Source organism: Branchiostoma belcheri, unplaced genomic scaffold (assembly GCF_001625305.1).
Source record: "Branchiostoma belcheri isolate BF01 breed outbred unplaced genomic scaffold, Haploidv18h27 scaffold120, whole genome shotgun sequence".
NCBI lineage: Eukaryota > Metazoa > Chordata > Leptocardii > Amphioxiformes > Branchiostomatidae > Branchiostoma > Branchiostoma belcheri.
Genome location: NW_017802603.1, coordinates 449964 through 468461, shown reverse-complemented (window position 1 = coordinate 468461; position 18498 = coordinate 449964). Strand labels below are relative to the sequence as shown.

Sequence of the window (18498 nt, the reverse complement as noted above, 5' to 3'; positions counted from 1 at the left end):
CATACTTTCTGTTTTCGGTTCTGTAAAAAGGATGAAATCCACTTAAGGAGGTTTCCTTTGATCCCATAACTTTCTATTTTGTTCAGAAGTCTTTTGATCGGGACCGAGTCGAATGCCTTGCGAAAGTCCATGTAAATTATGTCCACTGGTTGACCTTCATCTATCCAGGTTGACCAGCTTTCCAGGCATTCTAGGATTTGGGTGACTGTTGACCTCCCAGGGAGGAATCCATGTTGTTGACTTGTGAAGAGGTTGTTGTATGGGGATGACGGACTAGGTGAATCGGATCGAATCAAAAGTAAGGGAAGCTATTTCGGGTACATTGTTGATCATCCTTTTTTGTACGATCATTGTAGGAGCTGTTAGACGAGAAGACGGCCAGGATTTCGAAGAAGTTTGCCGAGAAAGCAGCTCAGATCAAGGCCAAGAAGGAGGCGAGCAAGATGACCAGCACCGCATTTGTGATCACTGCAACCTCTGACGCCGACGTCATCGCTACTCGAGCATCCCAGAGAACCAAACAGCTTGAGAAGCGCCTGGAGGCGAGAAGAGCGCGTGTGGCGAAGAAGGCGACTGTGGACGCGCTGGAGACGCGCCAGAACCTCGCTGCTGAACGCCGCCAGGTATGGCAATGTCATCTACTAGTACTCACTAATATTAGAAATGCAGCGACTTTCATCGCTACAAACTTGATAAATACACATCGGTGTTGTATTTCCACGCATGACTATACCTTGTTCTACCAAAAAAGGCACTCAAGTTGTTTCACCTCCCATCAAAAAGTGTTTGTTTGGTCCTTAATAGTAAATTCTACCATCCCACAAAAAACAGGAACACAAGCTGGCTACCGTCTCTAAGGCCAAGAAGCGAGTCCGCTTCTCCCTCCCAGATGACGAGCCAGGCAGCGATGGCTACTAAAAGGGAGACGGACCAGACAAGACCAAGGGACCCGGAAGGGACCAACGTTTTTTTCCCGGAAACAACATTTCTTCCAGGAAATGTTGAGAGCACTGCGCAAAAACGCTCTTGTTCTTCTTTGAGACCTTATTGTAAAAAAACAAAACAAAACAAAATGTTTACGTTTAAAACGTTTTACCAGAATTGTTTAAATACAGAGTTATGCTGTTAAATTTTTTCCCCCGATCGCACCATAAAGTATGAAAGTACCCATAGCTGGACACTGCGACGATACGCAATGGCGCCTTAGTGTCGTACCAGAGAAGACCAAGGGACCCAACATTTCGAATTCATCCAGGAAATGTTGATATTTCGCCAGTATTCGTTCTTGTTCTTCTTCGAGACCTTATTACAAAAAAATGTTAACGTTTAAAACGTTTTACAAGAATTGTGTTTATATAGAGTTATACTGTTGATTTTTTTTTCCTCGATATCACCATAAAGTACCAAAGTACCCATAGTTGGACACTGGAGGATACAAAATATTTGCAATTTGCATACGGTACAGGTCATCAATTGTTAAATTTTGTTCGAAAATTCCTGGGTTTGTATCACTAGTTAACCAGAGCAGTAGAGTTTGAAAGTTAAAAGTTTGCATAACCTACACGAGTTTTGGAAGTTTTATTTCTTAACAATGACCAGTTGGTACATTGTATTACTTTATGTTACCATTATACCACCATGCAGTTGCTGCAAAATAAACAAGTTAATTTTCCCTGTTCTACAATTCTTTCATTTTTACCTCCGGGGAAGGAGATATCCTTCCGCGAGGAGGTTTTACTATGGTTCGAAACATTTCTGTCAGCAGCTGTTTCTCGCGATCGGCTGGACGGATTGGTCTGTTGTTCGGTATACGTATTGCTGTTGGGCTGCAGATGATGCAGAACGTTTTTGTTTAATTGTATATGTGTTTATGGGCGTCGAAATAAAAGGTTTTTAAGTGCTCCGGACACCCCCGCCATGCTGAAAATGGAATTTACCATGTTGTTAAGGAAGTGGGGTAGGTTTCTAGGTTTTGGGTCTTACCATTTAAAAGGGGTACAAACAGAGGGGTGTCTGCTTCCGATATGTATTTTGAAATATTATCGCAGTTGTATCTCGCGTTGGGGTAGACTGGACTCGGTGTATGTTCTTCTAATGGGCTGTAGATGGTGCAGGTTTTTTTGTTTTTATTGTATATGTGTTTTGGGGCGTAAAAATCTGAAATCGTCGCGCGCGGCGCTGGGCTGGCTGCCAGCGCAACTTCCGGGTGGGCCAATGGGTCAGGGGTCAACGCCCTCTTGCGCAATCTTGGATGTTTTCGGCGTATAGTACGACTTCTTAACTTACAAATACCGTGGTATACTGTCTCAGACGTTCTCGACATGCATTTTTACCGTGGGTACATGGTATGGGCTGCAGATGAAAATGTTGACCAGTCCAGGAACGCTAAATCTAACACATAAAATTCAACACCATCAACTATACAGAACAAACAACATGGAAAAATATACAATAAAAAGCCCGGAGGTATAAAATCTCAGATTTTACTTGTTCATATCTAATTTCGTTCACGATGTTGCAATATTCATAACCATTTTTTGCTTTTTAAAACCTGTGTACTTCGTCTAGGTGTCATCCTGGTTGTTTGAGGGTCTGCATTACTATGAAAAGAATACAAGAACAACTTTCATCATTAATTCTTAAAAGTACATTTTTTATTGCAGTATCATGGCCCATGTACATCTTCGATGCAAAGAAGGAATACATCATTAAACTAGAAAGGCCAATATTTGCTTTGGAGCAAATACAGCGATGGGTTCACCACATTTTACGACATGGCAGGGAAAGAATGGGAAACACAAGGGAAAACAATGATTTACATTGATATAACTATAATATGAAGTAAAATACAACTAAAACAACAGTTGGATAGCTATTCCCTACTTTATTGGTTAGGATTTTTAATTGCATAATGCAAACTGTTGATTTTCAAAATAAAAAAAAACGTCCATGCCCGGCATTCCAATGCTGGAGCAGGAAAGCTTGAAATACCTACCAAAACACTTGAATACAGACATACTGTCAGTATGGAAATGCTTCTGTGCAGGTGTTAATCAAGTTAAATCCCAACAGCCAATCAGCAAGAAGTATAGAGGAAAGCTGCATGCCTATTGGTTGATGCCCTGCATTCCATTCTGATGACTCATGCCCAAAGTGGTAAACAAGGCAGACTAACACAGTAATACATTTGCTATAACACAGCCAAAAAACTCAAATAAAACCATTCTAAAAGCCTGTATCACAATAATTTAAAAAACGCCTAGGGGTATTTGCCCACTGTACCTCCATACCAAATTTCAGGACCTTAGGCCCTAAAATGAAGAAGCTGAATCCATTTAAAGATATGGCAGGAGGAGGAGGAGGAGAAGAAGAAACATCAGAAAAAGCAATATGGTTTCACCACACCACTTCGTGGTGTGGTGAACCCATAAATATGTCCAAAAATGTCAAAACCAAACTGTAGAAAAAAAAAGACATAAAATATTTTACCACAAATTAAATACTGTAATTCGGATCCATAGTCTATATTCTGTGATGAAAACAACATCCAAACAATATTAAGATTAGGAACTTCCATAAATACATGTATCTCTTTACACAAAGTGACAGTACTGCACTCAACAAGTTGATGGCTGGGGCCTTTTGAGGTAACGTTAATGGTTCACATGGACCTTCATGTTCCTATATCACTGTGATACCTACATGCAGATGTTTTAAAGAGGTACCTTTTGGAGAAAATGAACAAAAAAATTGGATGTTGTGTTTGGAAGAAAGTTTCACAGCAAAGTTTTTGCCTCTATATCACTTTGTACAAGACTTTGAAGCGGGAATAAGTACAGTCCTCATGAACAGAAAATGTCTCAGGTAACTCTAAGGGTATACGGTACAAGGTTCAATATAATATTATATATCCAGGAGTTCGTGGACATCTGCAAGGAGCCAACAGTGATCCATTGAACAAGCTTTATCAATATGGAAGCAAACACTTGAATGCAACATTGTATATAAAGATAGCTAGATATCTTATAGATACACACACACATAAGTATGTAATTTTGTAGCATCAAAACAACTTGTGCGCTACAATGTACATGGACATTTATATTGCATGATTTGCATTTGGTGAGAAGTCTATAATCTATAGCTTGCATCATTGTTACACTAACAGAGATGCTACATGTGAAGTGCCTCCTTAGTTTTTGGTCCACAAGTCACAAATATTCAATCTCTTAAGCTTGTAGGTGAAGTAGAGTAGCAGAACACAGAGGACATTTTTGCAGCATAGTCTTGTTCAGTGTCACAACTACAGAACTGGTGTACATGTACTTTAAACTACATTGTGGTAAACAATTAGCATTGCAAGAATGAAGTACAAAGATGCCCAAAAGTAAGGGGAGGTATTTGTAAGTTTTACCCTTAGTGTAACAGATTTCTAATAGATGTTGAACTTTTGTATCTGCAGAAATCTATAAGACATACATTACATAAGTACCAGAGTTTGGTTCACAAAGATAGAACTAAGTACTCTGGACTAGCCAATTTACCCATCCATGGCACTGAATACACATAATGGGACATCCCTGAAACCATAATTACATGTATATAATGTTATATATATTACTGTGTGTTACAAAATCAAACATTGAATGTGTGAATGTACGTGACTATGAAAGTTCAGTTCACAAGTATGTTACAATCATTTGAAACCCAAGTTCCTCATTTAATACAATTAAGATTATACAGGGATAAAAAGAACACAAAAATGATTATCAAATGCTTCCATGATTATCAGTTTTTTTCATTTTGTTACCATTCTTTAAGTATCTTCATAAGGAAATCATTTCTGACAGGGTAATGGTTGTAAATACGTTGAATACTTGGAGATAAGTATTAGCTGCTCAACATATTTGTATACATTTGTTCACAAAGGCTAATTAAAATGACAGCCTTTCCTTAAAACCTATCAAAGACTTTTTGGTATGGCTTACCTCTTGTTACTTTTACATCCAGTAAAAGATTCCGAATTTTCCTTAAAACAGTCAACTCCTTCATTGCACATTGAAAACAATCATCAAAAATATTGTGCTCATACTGCAGTCATGCTGTACCATTACATGTATGACATGGTTTTTAAGCATGGCATATGCATATTTGTTACCTTTAAGTTAGATAAATGCAACATCTTAAGCTTTGGTACCACAACACACATCAGGCATACTTCACAGATAACACATCACGTCTTTGTTGATACTGCATTGCTTTTTGTTACTGATTGATTGAAGAGTGCTACAGATACTGCTGATTAGTTCAGGTTCTTACATACTTGTGAGTTACAGTAACTACATCATCATTACATCACACTCAAGTAAAGAACTATACAAAACACCATGTACATGCACCTTCCTGATTTTGAAATAGCTGCTTACTTTAAGAACATGACAAACTGAAGGCTTTTTAAGTTTTGTGATAAAAACGTTAAGACCTTCTGAATAAATAATAGTGCACATTGTCACCTGACTAGCAAAGACTTTTTTGTCTCTAACTAATAATTGTCACCTTCATCTGCTCTAGACCTATCAAGACAACTACATTGCATTCTACTGGCACATGTTGAGTATGGAAAGAAGTCAGTGTTATTAGTTAAGTCTCAAAGTTTCTTTTATCCAATATAAGATAAAGCAAATGTCCAGTCCTCTCTCATCTAGTAACTTTGTGGATTTGTCATGATTTTGGCATACAGTTGATTACGTTTGGTGTTTCTTGGACATGTAAGGGTTGAACAGCTACTTGTATTTGATTCCATGTTGTTTTTGTTGTAGAAACTGACCAAAAAGGTTTCCAATGAAGAGATCCTGACATTACTGTGGTAACACTTCCTTCAATCTCTTTACTTTAACATTTGGTTTCATTTCGTTTGATTTAAAATCCATTTGTCTGCCCAACACTGTGTTCATGTATATTATACCATAACACTTTCAAAGGTACTACCAGTAATCTTCAGCCTGCCACACATAGCAGAAACTGGATTCCTTCTTGTTGCATTCAATTTGTTACTGTTCTGGATTTGATTTTTTATTCCTTTTCCTATTTGGCATATCTGCACTCTACCTCAGAGTTCACTTAATATAATGATGAGATTCAATTCAAGCCATTTTACACCTTAAATCAATACATATTGCGTAAATACTTTATGATAAATAATGTACAAATTGTCAAACATTAAAATGGTAAAAAAAATTGAGGGGCTTTAAGACCAGGCATATACATGATCATACTAAAATCTTAGGAAATTCCAGATGAAAGATTTAGAACATTTTTACTAGTATTAAGTAGATGGCAGCTTTGCACACACATTTTTTATCACTGTCATGGAGATGCACAGGTCCACAGGCTTTTAAGTTTCATGTCATGGTAGTCACTAGACTACACGTACAGGTAGTTGCTTGGACACATCTTGGGGATGTTTTAAGAACTTCAACCTGCCACTAGCTATGGCTGAAAGTCATAAAGCAATCATGAAAATGTCCTCCCAACCTGATGATGAAGCTACTGTACACGTATTCACCGACTTATTATTATTATAATAGTTCTGAAGACTGAAGATCGCCCGAAAATGTAAGTGTGTGATAATGTGGTAGTACCAGTACTAGAGCACTTGTGCCTCAGACAGTTGGATGGAGTCTTCCTGGCTGACTTTCTTCAGCACGTTGTAGCAGATGTTACACACGACCACAGTTTCTCTGCTTGCTGCAGGAGCTAGAGGGAGATAACAGCATTATTGACAGAAAGTAATCGATGCCAGAACTTGGTTTTGGTGTATTGATACTCGTACATGAAACATTTGGTTTTGAGGGAAAATCCTGTGTTTTTTTCTCTTGTTGTCATTGACTGTTTGATACTAGCTATACAGCTGTAATAAAATTCAACCAAAGAAACTTCAACAGTATCAAAGTCATACTTGCTCGTCATAATTGTACATCCTGATTGAAATATCACGAATATTGAAATCTCGCTGACCTGTTGCACCAAACACTGAGCGAGGAACCTTCTCGTGGCAGCAGCGAGAGCAGAAGTGGTTGCCACAGTGACGACAGTATCTCTGCAGAATGAAGTACAGTTGTCAATAGACTTTCCACAAGGGAGCTTTCAAGACTTTGCCTTAGGCGTAGCTTTTAAAAGCCTTACATCATCAAATCTCTTGTTCAACAACTATCTTTATTGATAAAAACTGACTAATAATTTTTAGTTATAAAGGACAGCTTCCCTCTCTTCTTGGATAACAATACACCAGTCAAAACAGTGAGAAAGAAAGTACAGATTCCTGAAATACCCACCCTTCTCTTGAGGACCGAATGGAACACAGCATTACACAAGGTGCAGTTTGTTGGAAGGGCTGTGGAAGAAGGGACAGAGGGATCAGATTATTCAACACGTTCCTATGTTTTAAATAAAACCAAAAAAATTCCATGGAAACCGCTTGGTCTAAAAAAACAATTTTTAGAACTCATTTCTCTCTTTGGTACTCAGTTTCAAATTGTTCATGTGTTTTTTGGGAAATGAATCAAGTAAAGGCATTAAAGGTACCAACTTGAAGATAAGAACTATGAAGGTCCTGATACAGAAATAGCCTACATTGTATCTCTTTACAGAAATACCTACATTCATTTTGTGATTCCTACAGATGTACATATTGGATTGCATAAACTGAAAACACTACAATTGTCTAATAATGAATATGTTTGTTGGTTTGTTTGACTTCTCACCTTTGTTCCTATTCCTGAACTCTGCCAGTTTGGACACGACTCGAGTCTTCAGCTGCCCTGTTCTGGAGATGCGCTCTTTTCTCTCCAGGTTCTCATCTGAGCCTGTGTCCTCCTCTGACTGAAGGGACCAAAGACAGAAATCAAATCACAACATCCTCTTTAAGACCATGTCAACATAACATACAATAATAGCTTTGCATTTACTAGAGAGGGTGCCATATGAAATGACATGTTCTTTGACTCTTAATTAAGAATGTTTTTTAGTCAGTTCCAACTTCTTTCATATTACATGTACTAGTAACAATATGTGGTACATAGGATGTATTACTGTATAGAAAGGGCAGTTATACTGAGATTTGAAATGGCAGAAACAAACCTCAGCATCATAGAAGACACATTTGTCAGGAGCGGGTAGATGTGCCCGATGGATGACATCCTGGAAGTCTCCTCCGTCCAGTATCTCTGGCTCCTCCCCCTCACTATCACTGCTCTCAGACAGGGAGCTCTGTAACACCACAAAGTCCCACATGGACTACACACCCGGAGTACACAGTTAGTATCACTGGAACTCACATATAACACGTCTCCATACCTCTACTTGCTGGAAGAAGTAGTCTCACACACCAGTTGACACCAAAGCATGGACACCAGGAGAGGTTCAGAGCCTGAAAACCTTAGGAAGAATCCCAGCTACAAGAAGACTACAAGTAGCTGACTCCGAAAGTAGCACAGTTACTGTAGTGAATAACACCAAGCTTCTAAATGTGCTACATGTACAATTGTACAAGCCTTATATACATGGAAAACGTTTGATAGAGAGAGATTAGAGGGACCTTAAACAGAACACCTACATGTAATCAATAGAGTCTTATTCTATCTTTACATCAGAATGTACTATAAATTAATACCTTTAACAATTTATTTAGAATTATATGGTAAACTCATGAAACAGATTGATACAAAATAAAAGGTCTCTAAGTTAAGAAAACATTGCATTTATAGCTATAATACATGTTATTGACTTGGGGTATATTAATGAGAAATATTGTAAGTCACAAATTTTCAATGTACCACTGCATTGTGCTGTCTAGGACCAGGACCACATGTACACCATACAACCTACATTCGATTTGATTGTTGCAGTTTTTCCCTAGAATATTGAAATTTCTAAGAGTGTTTTATCTGTACGTACCTGTGCATCTGCCTGGTTTCTTTCAGGAGGAACATCCTGATGGTTCAGGTATCCATCCTCCAGCTTTGGGGCCGACTCTTGTCTAACCAGCTCCTCTGTAACGGGTTCCTTACTGCTACTCTTAAGTACCTCTATATATTGCACAGCAACTAGAGACAGGAAAAGAGTAAGATACAAAATATCAGTGATAGTAAAGGTAACACAAGAATCTCGCCTAGCAGTATTCATCTACAAAACAACCAGAAAATGCATAGAAGTACTGTTAACTGCTCCTACATTCAACAGATAATTACTCTGTACTTGAGATCTTCCATAAGTAGGACAGGCAGTTAATACATACATTGTACATATTGATGACATTGCACAACAAACTGAACTCAATTGTGTTACGGTACTTCACCTATGGTTCTTACCTTTGTAAAATTCTTCATTTCCTATAAACACACAGCTTACACCTGAAAGGCACAGTCAAGGGGTTTAATCTATGCTAGTCACAAAGATTTTATTTACTTCAGGCTTCAATTATCAAAGTTGATGATTTGAATAGTCCTAAGCTTAAATTCAAATCTTCATTGTATAACATTGTGACATTCCAAAGATGCTTAAAATGTTAGGAAAATTAACTATTCTGTAATTACACAAATTAGAAAACATGAAAAAGAACTTACCTACTATCACAGACCATCTCACTGGTAATAAAAAGACTCCTAGAACAGTTCCTAAAGATATGCAGAATATTCTGAAAGGCAACACAAAAGTCATCTTAATATACAGTAGAAAAAGGAATCTACTTTGACATATCTGAGGCTTGCTTCACAGATAATACTGTCATAATATCATATTTCTTTTGTTACTATATAGCTACAAAACACCCTTAGTTTATGTTCTTGATAAGGATGAGGATAACACATTTACCAGAAAGCAAGATGTACATCTGTATAGCGTTAAATATACAACATGGGTTACTTTGAAGGCATCTATTAAATAGAACATGACGTTACAAAAGACACCGTACTTGATAGACGTCCCAGCATCCTCCCACACCAAGATGGCCTGTAGGTCATCCAGGTGACCTCTGACCTGCGTAGTCCACTGTTGCAGGTGGGAGATACTGGAGAAAATACAGCAAGGGTAAAAAATGTTAAACTCGTGACATTTCTGTCACAGGACAAACTACATAACAGTTATGCCACATTATAATTCCATTACAACTTGAGCCGAGGCTCTCCCTAAAAGGAAGTTAATGTGTTCTGGCTCTGTACAAATCTATAAACACCATTCACTGCTGTCACATGTAGAGCCCAAGTGTGGCCTGGCTACTGAGAATGGATGTCAATTTGATGGTTTCAATATAATGTACTAGTAATGTGCACAAACTTAGTTGTTACCTTTATAAATCACCAAGCTTTTAGTTCTAATTAAAACATGCAAATTTCTTTAATCTACACCTGGATCATGGCAATCATAATGTAAATAGTTAGAACCAAAGCCCCACGACACTCATCACTATCTTTGTATCTGACCCACAACCTTGACTCTCATGGCAATTACATGTCTAGGCATTTATTGGATAATTTAATACAGGGTTAATGTCATACACAGCAAGGTTGATGTGGTACAGAACAAATGACATCACCTTGCATGCACCATTGGGACAATGCTATTCAATACATGTAGCAGCCCATATCTTCTGCATGTTTCATGAGAGGATAGACAGATTTACAGAGCATTAAATCTTAACTACTCCTGACAGTCTAACATAGCTACATTGTGTACATATCAAAACCCATTGTGACTCATATTATCTACATTAGAGGGAGTATTTCTATGGTATTATTTAGTTAATACATATTGTTAGTAATTGGACACTAGGGCAAAGTCGAAATGGCCATCAGTTATATTCCAATCACAATAAGCACGTCATTAGCAAATGTCTGCTAGAATAGATAGCAATATATTAGTATCAATTGTTAGACATGACTCATGAGGGTGAAGAAAGACTATTCAAAGGGTTTTTTTTCAAACATATATAAAAAAGCTTTAAGTTAAACATTCTTGAATTCTTTACCATTCTAGTAGTTACATGTAGAATATGCTTTTCTTTTAATTTATCCTTTAACCATCTGCCCTTCCATGTAACCAATTTACTGTAGTGTCCCAAGATTGGTACAGTTTAAGGAGGTACATCTTGCCTTGTGGATGGACATTTTCCACCTCACCTAATCCAACCAGCCAATGCCCGACTGGGCTTACTGCATTGATCCCATCTAAATGGGTTTTTGGTATCATCTCCCTTCCCAGAAAGGTCAAGCGATGTTGGGTGAGTGCCATGTTCTGCTACAGCAGGCAAATGCTTTTAGAGACACGGAATGGACCCGCGATTCATTATCAGTATCAAAGGGATCTCTCCTCGGACAATCAGAACAGCTCTGACGTCATGGTGTAACAATTCCTTTATCCTCCATGACACACTCATCGTTTACAGTTAATAGCAACATTCTTTTACTTACAGATGCTGGTACCTTCTGTTATACCTTCATGAATATTGACCTAAGTCAAAAATAGAAACAGATATTGTAATTTACACAACATTTTAGCATACACCAACCAAATTTCTACCTTGTCTGCCCCTCATTTCGACTGGTGTTGGCACATATGAGGTGGTGATAAGGAGCAAAGTGTGCCATTATTACCAAGTAATTGCTATTTATTCCCCTCAAACAGGTTCGAAAAGCCAGGGATGTATTATTCATGTTGAGGTAATCACCTGATGGATAGACACTGGCAAATTTCATGCTCAGTGTTTTTATCTCTACACAAGAACAAGGTCGAGTTTTAATAGAAACAGCTCATGACTGATTGTACAGATCGACATCAGTCTGAAATTGTTGCAAAAGTACTAGCTATAGTATAATGTTTGAAATTGCTTTTGAGCAAAACTTAAGGATGTACTGGCTATACATGTTGTAGGTCTAACAAATATTTGCATTATTCTTTTTCCTCACAGTTTAACCACATACACATTTGCCACTTCCCTTTTTGCCTAATATGTACCAATAAACCTCAATTCAAATAAAAACCTGCAGCCATTTGGCCACGCACATCCATACATTCTGTCAATCAAACCTGTCATTTGATCTACAACCTGAATACAAAGCACCTTTCCAGGTCTCCAGGGGAACCTGCTGATGCCTTCCATGTAACCCACTTTTCCATACATGAGGAGATGCTGGTGCAATAAAAATCAATAACCTACAGCCCTGTCATGTTCTCAAGAACATCTGCTTATGTATGAAGGTAATTTGAGCCTTTCTCTAAAAGTGCATACAAAATGGAGACTATCAGTACCTTATCAATACTCAGACAACATAAATTCTAAGGACAACAGAAAAGTAAATAACAAATGCTAAATGATGAACTGTTCTAAAAACAGTCTTTGACAGAACAGACTATGAATATGTGAGATGTACATCATGATCACACCAGCTTATAAAACAAGGTACGATATATATTTGCACATATCCTTAAACACTATATATCATGTACAAAACTTTATCGATCAATATATGAGTGGCTCAAGCTCCATTTAGTATTTTGACAACCACATTAGCCAGAGGGAACTATATGCAATACAAACACAACTTTGTTTATCTAAATATACTGAACAATGTGCTTTCATAGATGTTATCAGGGACCTCCCTAAACAATGGAGCAGTGGAGCTCCTCCACCCAGTCCTTATCTCAGCTCCACCCTGTTAATTTTCAAAACTAGTGTTTTTACACCCTTTTCCAGGGTTCTTTGGTCAAATTTACCGATATTTCGCACCCTCCTCCATTCTGTCCTAAATTTCTGGGGAGATCCCTGTGTTATGTATAGTTATATTATACATGCACCTGTATAACATATTATGGCTGTATATCTGTATACTATTTTGTCTATGGCATAATATTGATTTAAAATAAGCTAAAAGGTGCACAAATTGTACATTATGATATAACACATGCCAATTTCTTGTTTGAAGGGATGCCATCTTTTGATAAAATTTTGAAAATCATGAATAAAGATAATCTAATGGCATTCTAGCTTTAGATTGACAGTTATAATGATGACACTATTTCTCTAGAAAAGTAATGTGTGTATGTTGTACTTACAACTGTTTGAACTCTGCTATGGTGTTGTGGATCTGTAGAACGTCTGTCCCCTGGCCCTGCCCCCCCTCCTCGCTGGACACGCCCACCCCTGGCTTCAGCTTGGAGCGGACCCTGCGAGCGGAACCCTGCAGCATGCCCAGACCTGACACCCCACACAGAACAAGCAGCGCTAACAGAAACAGTGTGTCTGAAAGTACAATAAACAACTGTCAACTTTGTATAACAACAGCTCTGGTAATGGCTGATGATAGCAATGCTGTCTAGAGTATGATAGGCAAAAGAACATGTTGATGGAGGAAATGAACGTCATTACTGTTTGATTCACTTGATCAAATTTTAATTTCTGACAGCTAGCAGGTAAGAGATACTCAACTAGAAATATTCAAATTTGTTACAAATATTGTATCTCGTGTTTGGTTTACATACCTTACTTACAACAAGTTACAGTACTGTTACAGTTAGCAGATTATGGCATGCATTGAGACCTTAGTTATTTTCTCCCATGATCAAACTGAGAATAACATATTAACTATATCATCGATACGTATACTGCATTATGCTATGGATAAAAAAGGGAAGACTCCACACCTGATGTTGCTAGGTAACAGAAGACTACACTGGCCAACCAGCAGCCGACAGACAGCCATGGTCTCTTCCATCTAAAGGTCAAAGTTCAGTCAGAAACAATGAATCATCTCATCACAATATAACAAAGGGTCACAACACTAATCTCAACAGCTGTCACACTGCATTGCAATAAGGTATAACGGGCTTTACTTTCCAATAGATCTGATGTAAAAGCCTATCATTAATAATGTAGAAAAAATTACATGTGAGAAAATGGAATGTGACTGCTCTTCTGTCTTATATTCAGCTAAGCATTGAAAAGCAACTTGGGTATGAAAAATTAATTCTTTAGCAGGTATTTAATCAGATTCAGTCCCCAGGCTCATGTTACAGCTGGTCTTTTGAATAGTCATCAATCAAGTCAGTTGGTCCATTTCATCATTGCTGTTTCCAAGTCACTGCATAGTTATGATGTTGCATCACAATTAATAAGCGCTACGGCAGATGTTATACAAATAAAGAATATTTGACTGTGCAATTTGCCCATATTAAAAGCATTTGCACAAAAAACAACACAGTTTGATTCAGACTGTGTTTTTTAACATTTCCACTGTGCCGATACAATCATTATTTGGTACAAATTAGTGACAAGAAACTTACCTAGATAGAGCACCATGCCATAACCAAACTTACTCTACCATCTTTCTTTTAAGTCATATAAAGTCATTCTCACATAAATGAACAATTCTGACTATTACATCTACAATTACATGTAGGTGTGACACAGACACACCCCCTTGTACCCACCATCCAAGGCCAGACAGACTATTTACACACATCAGTCAACTAACATACAAATGGAGGCACACACTTTGTCGATTTTGTAATACTGGTTAAGACAGCAAACAGTTTGTTCAGGTGTGCATATACCCTGCATAGCAGATTACATTACTTATTAAGTTATTTATATGAGAAAGCAGTGAACAACAGTCATAACTTTCATATATATATATATAATTCATCATCATCATATAATTTCATTCATTTTGAAATTTTAGCTTATTTCTGGAAATCATCTAGCATCTATAAAAACCTGAGGGTGGTGGTGGTAAAAGGTTCACACAATATTATAGATCAGATCGTTTTATCATGACAACAAAATTCTGCTGGCCATAATAATGTGATAATTGCGATTTCCAGGGATTTCCCCCTATTACAACAGAAAACGACAATGATCAAGAGAGAAAGGATGTATAACCTTTAGAGATTAATGAACAGACATGCTCTAAGGCTTTGTTTTGAAAACAACGTTTTGTAAACAAACGGCTATCGTTTATGTTACGTAAAACACATCTATTTTACATATTACCATTACCAGGATCATCTATCTTATCAAGGAGGTTGAAACATTTTCAGCGAAAGTACCTTGCTATAGACGCTCCGACTTCCCAGCACCATCTAACGGGTTCGGCGAACTGCTGCAACCGCCGAATGTTTTGCATCAGTGCGCCAAGGTCGCACTTCTCTATGTCATCTTCTTTCTTCCGATAGCGGTGGTTCATCTTCCGAGCCGCCGGCTGCATTGCGCCACCTCCGTAATTCCTGGGGAGAAATCCTGCAGGACTTCACTTCAGTGGAATGTCCCCGACGTCCTTCATGGATCAGATTACATAGTTGCCGGTTGAAACGTTCATGTTATGGTATAAACCTCTAAAATGTCCGTAAATAAAATTGTCAATATGCCTCCGACACCATGTTGGAATGTTGCATTTTGGGACAGTAAATTAGAATGTTCCATTTGCCACAGGGGTGTGACAGGATAGACACGCCCACAGGAATTTACCATTATTAGGGGCATCAACAGAAAACTACTACCGTAAGAAATGTGCCAACAATCGTGATAAAGAGAAAAATATAAAAGTACAATATTGTTAGATACAGACTTATTCATTATAGATATATAACAACTCCAATAAAGGCATTTTGTGAACAAATAACGAAAATATTTTACAAGTGCACCCCCAATTAAAGTCGCTTTGACCATTTTCCAGGTCCAACATGGCGGAATGACATGTGGTGAACGTGGTAGTCTAAGATGCACGGACTGATTCCTGAATATTGCCCCAACGACACCATTTTAGAAGCATTTGCTCAGACTTTTTAAATGTGTAAAGATAGGGTCTTCAGGAGATGTGAGTATTTTCCAGGTCTAGGTTGCTACAACTTCAAGAAATGAAAGAAGAAGCCTGGACATAATTTTATCCTTTGTACTACAAAGTCTGGTTGTACAACTAGTTGCAAAGGGCACTGTACAAGGGTCATCTGAACAAGTATGAGTAAACGGAAAAAGGAAGGTGTCTCGGGACCCCAGGTCAAGCTTGCAAAGAGTGACAACACTCAGACCCAGCTTCAACTTCCACCACCATTGCATGATGGAGAAATCACAGAGAAGCTCCGAGAGGCATGGTCCAGAAGTCTTGATGTTGAGACTAGTTGTGTGACACTACAAGCAAAGCCTTTCCGGCACTGCATCATCAAGAACTACATTTCAGAAGAGTTTGTTGCCGAATTGGAGACTGATCTTTCTCAACTCGCGTTCAACACAAAATCAAATGACCTTTACAGCTTCAAGCAGACCAATGACCTGAAGACAGCAGACAGTCAGTCAGTTGGTGCATTTGTGTCGTTGTTGAAGGAGAAGATGAGAAACTGGCTCGTGGAGGTCACAGGAATCCCCCTGAATGATAAAGTGGGCATCACAAGTTCTATCTATGAGCACACAGACACTTTGCTCTGCCATGATGATGAGCTGGAAGAGCGACGCATCGCCTTCATTCTCTACCTCACGCCTCCATCATGGACCATGGCAGACGGAGGGACACTCGACCTGTTCTCCTCCTCTGAAGGCCGGCTTCAGCCAGAAAAGGTGGTCAAGTCTCTCTTGCCAACAAGGAGCAGCTTGGTCTTCTTTGAAGTGACAGCCTCTTCCTTCCACCAGGTAGCAGAGGTGCTCGCTACTGATAAGCGTCGCCTGTCCATGGGAGGATGGTTTCATGGGCCTCCCCTAGCCCGACCTGCTCCGAGTCCTGAGCCCAAAGTTCCCCTGAAGCCCTGGACAGATGGGTACTTTGACATGGTTGAGGACTGGGTCAACCCACTGTACTTTGATGATGAAGTCCTGGCTCAGATACAGCAGGATTTTGAAGACAACTCAGAAATCCTGTTGGAAGATTTCCTAAAGGAGGACAAGGTGCAGATGATAACTGCTGCACTACAAGCCAAAGATCTGAAGTGGACTGAAACAGGTCCTTTCAACAAGAGGCACTATGAGCAGGCAGACAGTACCAGCATGCCTGAACTTGTACAACAGGTTACAGGAATGTTTCAGTCTGAAGCCATGTTCCTCCTACTCAGCAGGCTGACAGGACTTACTCTTCAATCGGAAGAAAAAAATGATGAAGAAGAAGACAGCCATGGCACCCCCAAAAATGTTGGGGGGAAGTTCGTAGGTGGAGACACAGGTCCTATACCTTGATGCATGACGAAGACCCTCACAACAATGATTTTTGCCTGGATGCCATGTTTTACCTCAGTGCCCAAGATTGGAAGAGTGACTATGGTGGCTATGTGTCGTACATAGCTAAAGGAGAGGATGAGGAACTCCTGACTGTGGTTCCTAAGGACAATGCCCTGGCACTGGTATACAGAGATTCTGACACACTGAGGTTTGTCAAGTATATAAACACAACAGCAACTGACAGGCAGACAAGTGCCCAGCAAGATGGCAGCTTCTATGAAGTCTATAATGCTTACTATGAATAAAGCAATAAGTTTTCAGTAAGAGAAACCATACAATGTGCTTTTGGATGTTGAATAGATAACAATATTCAATGAATTATTGACTTAGGGTCTTCTCATGTATGATCAGCCACCACCAAGTTGATTTTTGGAGAATAAGAAAATGCAGTTACTGCCTTATGTAGTGTCAGATTGTATAGTGTCAATGTTCACTCATGTGCCAATCTGTACCTTGGCTAATGTTCTCAAACACACATTCGTAAAAAAAATGTATAATCGGAAAATACAAGCTATGTATTTTGCAAAACACATGTATTAGAAGTAGACAAAAATAAAGATGTAGAAAGGCAGTGTCATTGTAGTATCATGAAAAATCTTTTTTTTTTTAACTCAAGTCTGGTACATGCAAGAAAATGCAGATCTTAACTCATCAAAAGGGTGATGTTGACAAGGTATGATTGAATGATTGATACTTTGATTAATGGCACCCTCTTTATCCCCAAAATGTTCCTTCAGCAAAGGTTTGTCAAACAAATTGGTTATGCATTGGAGGCTGTAATTGAAGCTGGTGATGGCCACCTGGGGTCTCACCCAGGGGCTGTTGAGGACTTTGGGGTTACTGGAGGTCATTGACAGACCAGGAAGACTCATACCTTGGAATGAATAGCAATACTGCATGCACAAGAAGGTTTGAAAGTGAAGCAAAAGGAAATGGGCAAGGCAAGGCAATGACATTGATCACTTTTATTTACAAATACACATCGTGCACACCTATGATGTAGAATATGGTTAGGTTTTTGCCTTCAATAACGGTAGCAGTTGAGTAACATTATGAGACTGAAAGCTTATGAGCTCAAAATCTTAACATGGATTGCATAAGTTACAATAGCCAAGCTACAATTTACTGGAGGATGGTGGTTAGCCCTGTAATTGCAGAGACACTGCTACAGGTCCTATACTTCAATTCTAATTGATGTCCTGAAACATTCTTTACACCACCTCGTGCTCTTTTCATCTTGCCTGTTA

At 38.7% G+C, this 18498-nt stretch overlaps 3 protein-coding genes across 4 annotated transcripts in view; 2 read left to right on the top strand and 1 right to left on the bottom strand.

The window, feature by feature from the left end:
* Positions 1–1011, top strand: part of LOC109462919 — a 1347-nt gene extending 336 nt beyond the window's left edge. Inside the window, exons 2-3 of the mRNA XM_019759548.1 lie at positions 357–623; positions 832–1011. Coding sequence (XP_019615107.1) covers positions 357–623; positions 832–918 — 354 coding nt within the window. The 3' untranslated portion in view covers positions 919–1011. The remainder of the gene's footprint in view (positions 1–356; positions 624–831) is intronic.
* A 5070-nt stretch (positions 1012–6081) lies between these two features.
* LOC109462943 (protrudin-like) lies at positions 6082–15474 on the bottom strand. Of its 2 annotated transcripts, none has more exons than XM_019759570.1 (12): positions 15100–15474; positions 13696–13766; positions 13108–13294; positions 9971–10066; positions 9624–9694; positions 9369–9410; positions 8956–9104; positions 8140–8295; positions 7764–7881; positions 7335–7393; positions 7018–7099; positions 6082–6756 (listed from the first exon to the last, which is right to left on the bottom strand). In XM_019759570.1, the coding sequence occupies exons 1-12, from the start codon at positions 15255–15257 to the stop codon at positions 6647–6649; spliced, it is 1299 nt and encodes a 432-aa protein (XP_019615129.1). In that variant the 5' UTR covers positions 15258–15474; the 3' UTR covers positions 6082–6646. The 2 variants fall into 2 exon arrangements, with proteins under 2 accessions (XP_019615129.1, XP_019615130.1); XM_019759571.1 differs by having other exon boundaries at positions 8140–8268.
* Positions 15475–15731: 257 nt separating this feature from the next.
* LOC109462944 (prolyl 3-hydroxylase OGFOD1-like) lies at positions 15732–17560 on the top strand. The gene has a single exon (XM_019759573.1). The coding sequence runs from the start codon at positions 16007–16009 to the stop codon at positions 17207–17209; it is 1203 nt and encodes a 400-aa protein (XP_019615132.1). The 5' UTR covers positions 15732–16006; the 3' UTR covers positions 17210–17560.
* The last annotated feature ends 938 nt before the right edge of the window (positions 17561–18498 follow it).

Coding starts and splice junctions, on each gene's coding strand:
- LOC109462944 (XM_019759573.1), top strand. CDS start 16,007: ATGAGTAAACGGAAAAAGGAAGGTGTCTCGGGACCCCAGGTCAAGCTT.
- LOC109462943 (XM_019759570.1), bottom strand. CDS start 15,257: ATGCAGCCGGCGGCTCGGAAGATGAACCACCGCTATCGGAAGAAAGAA. Junction 7,882..8,139: donor GTGTCTTCTATGATGCTGAG/GTTTGTTTCTGC, acceptor TGGTCCCTTCAG/TCAGAGGAGGACACAGGCTC. Junction 7,394..7,763: donor GTTCAGGAATAGGAACAAAG/GTGAGAAGTCAA, acceptor CTTCTTCCACAG/CCCTTCCAACAAACTGCACC.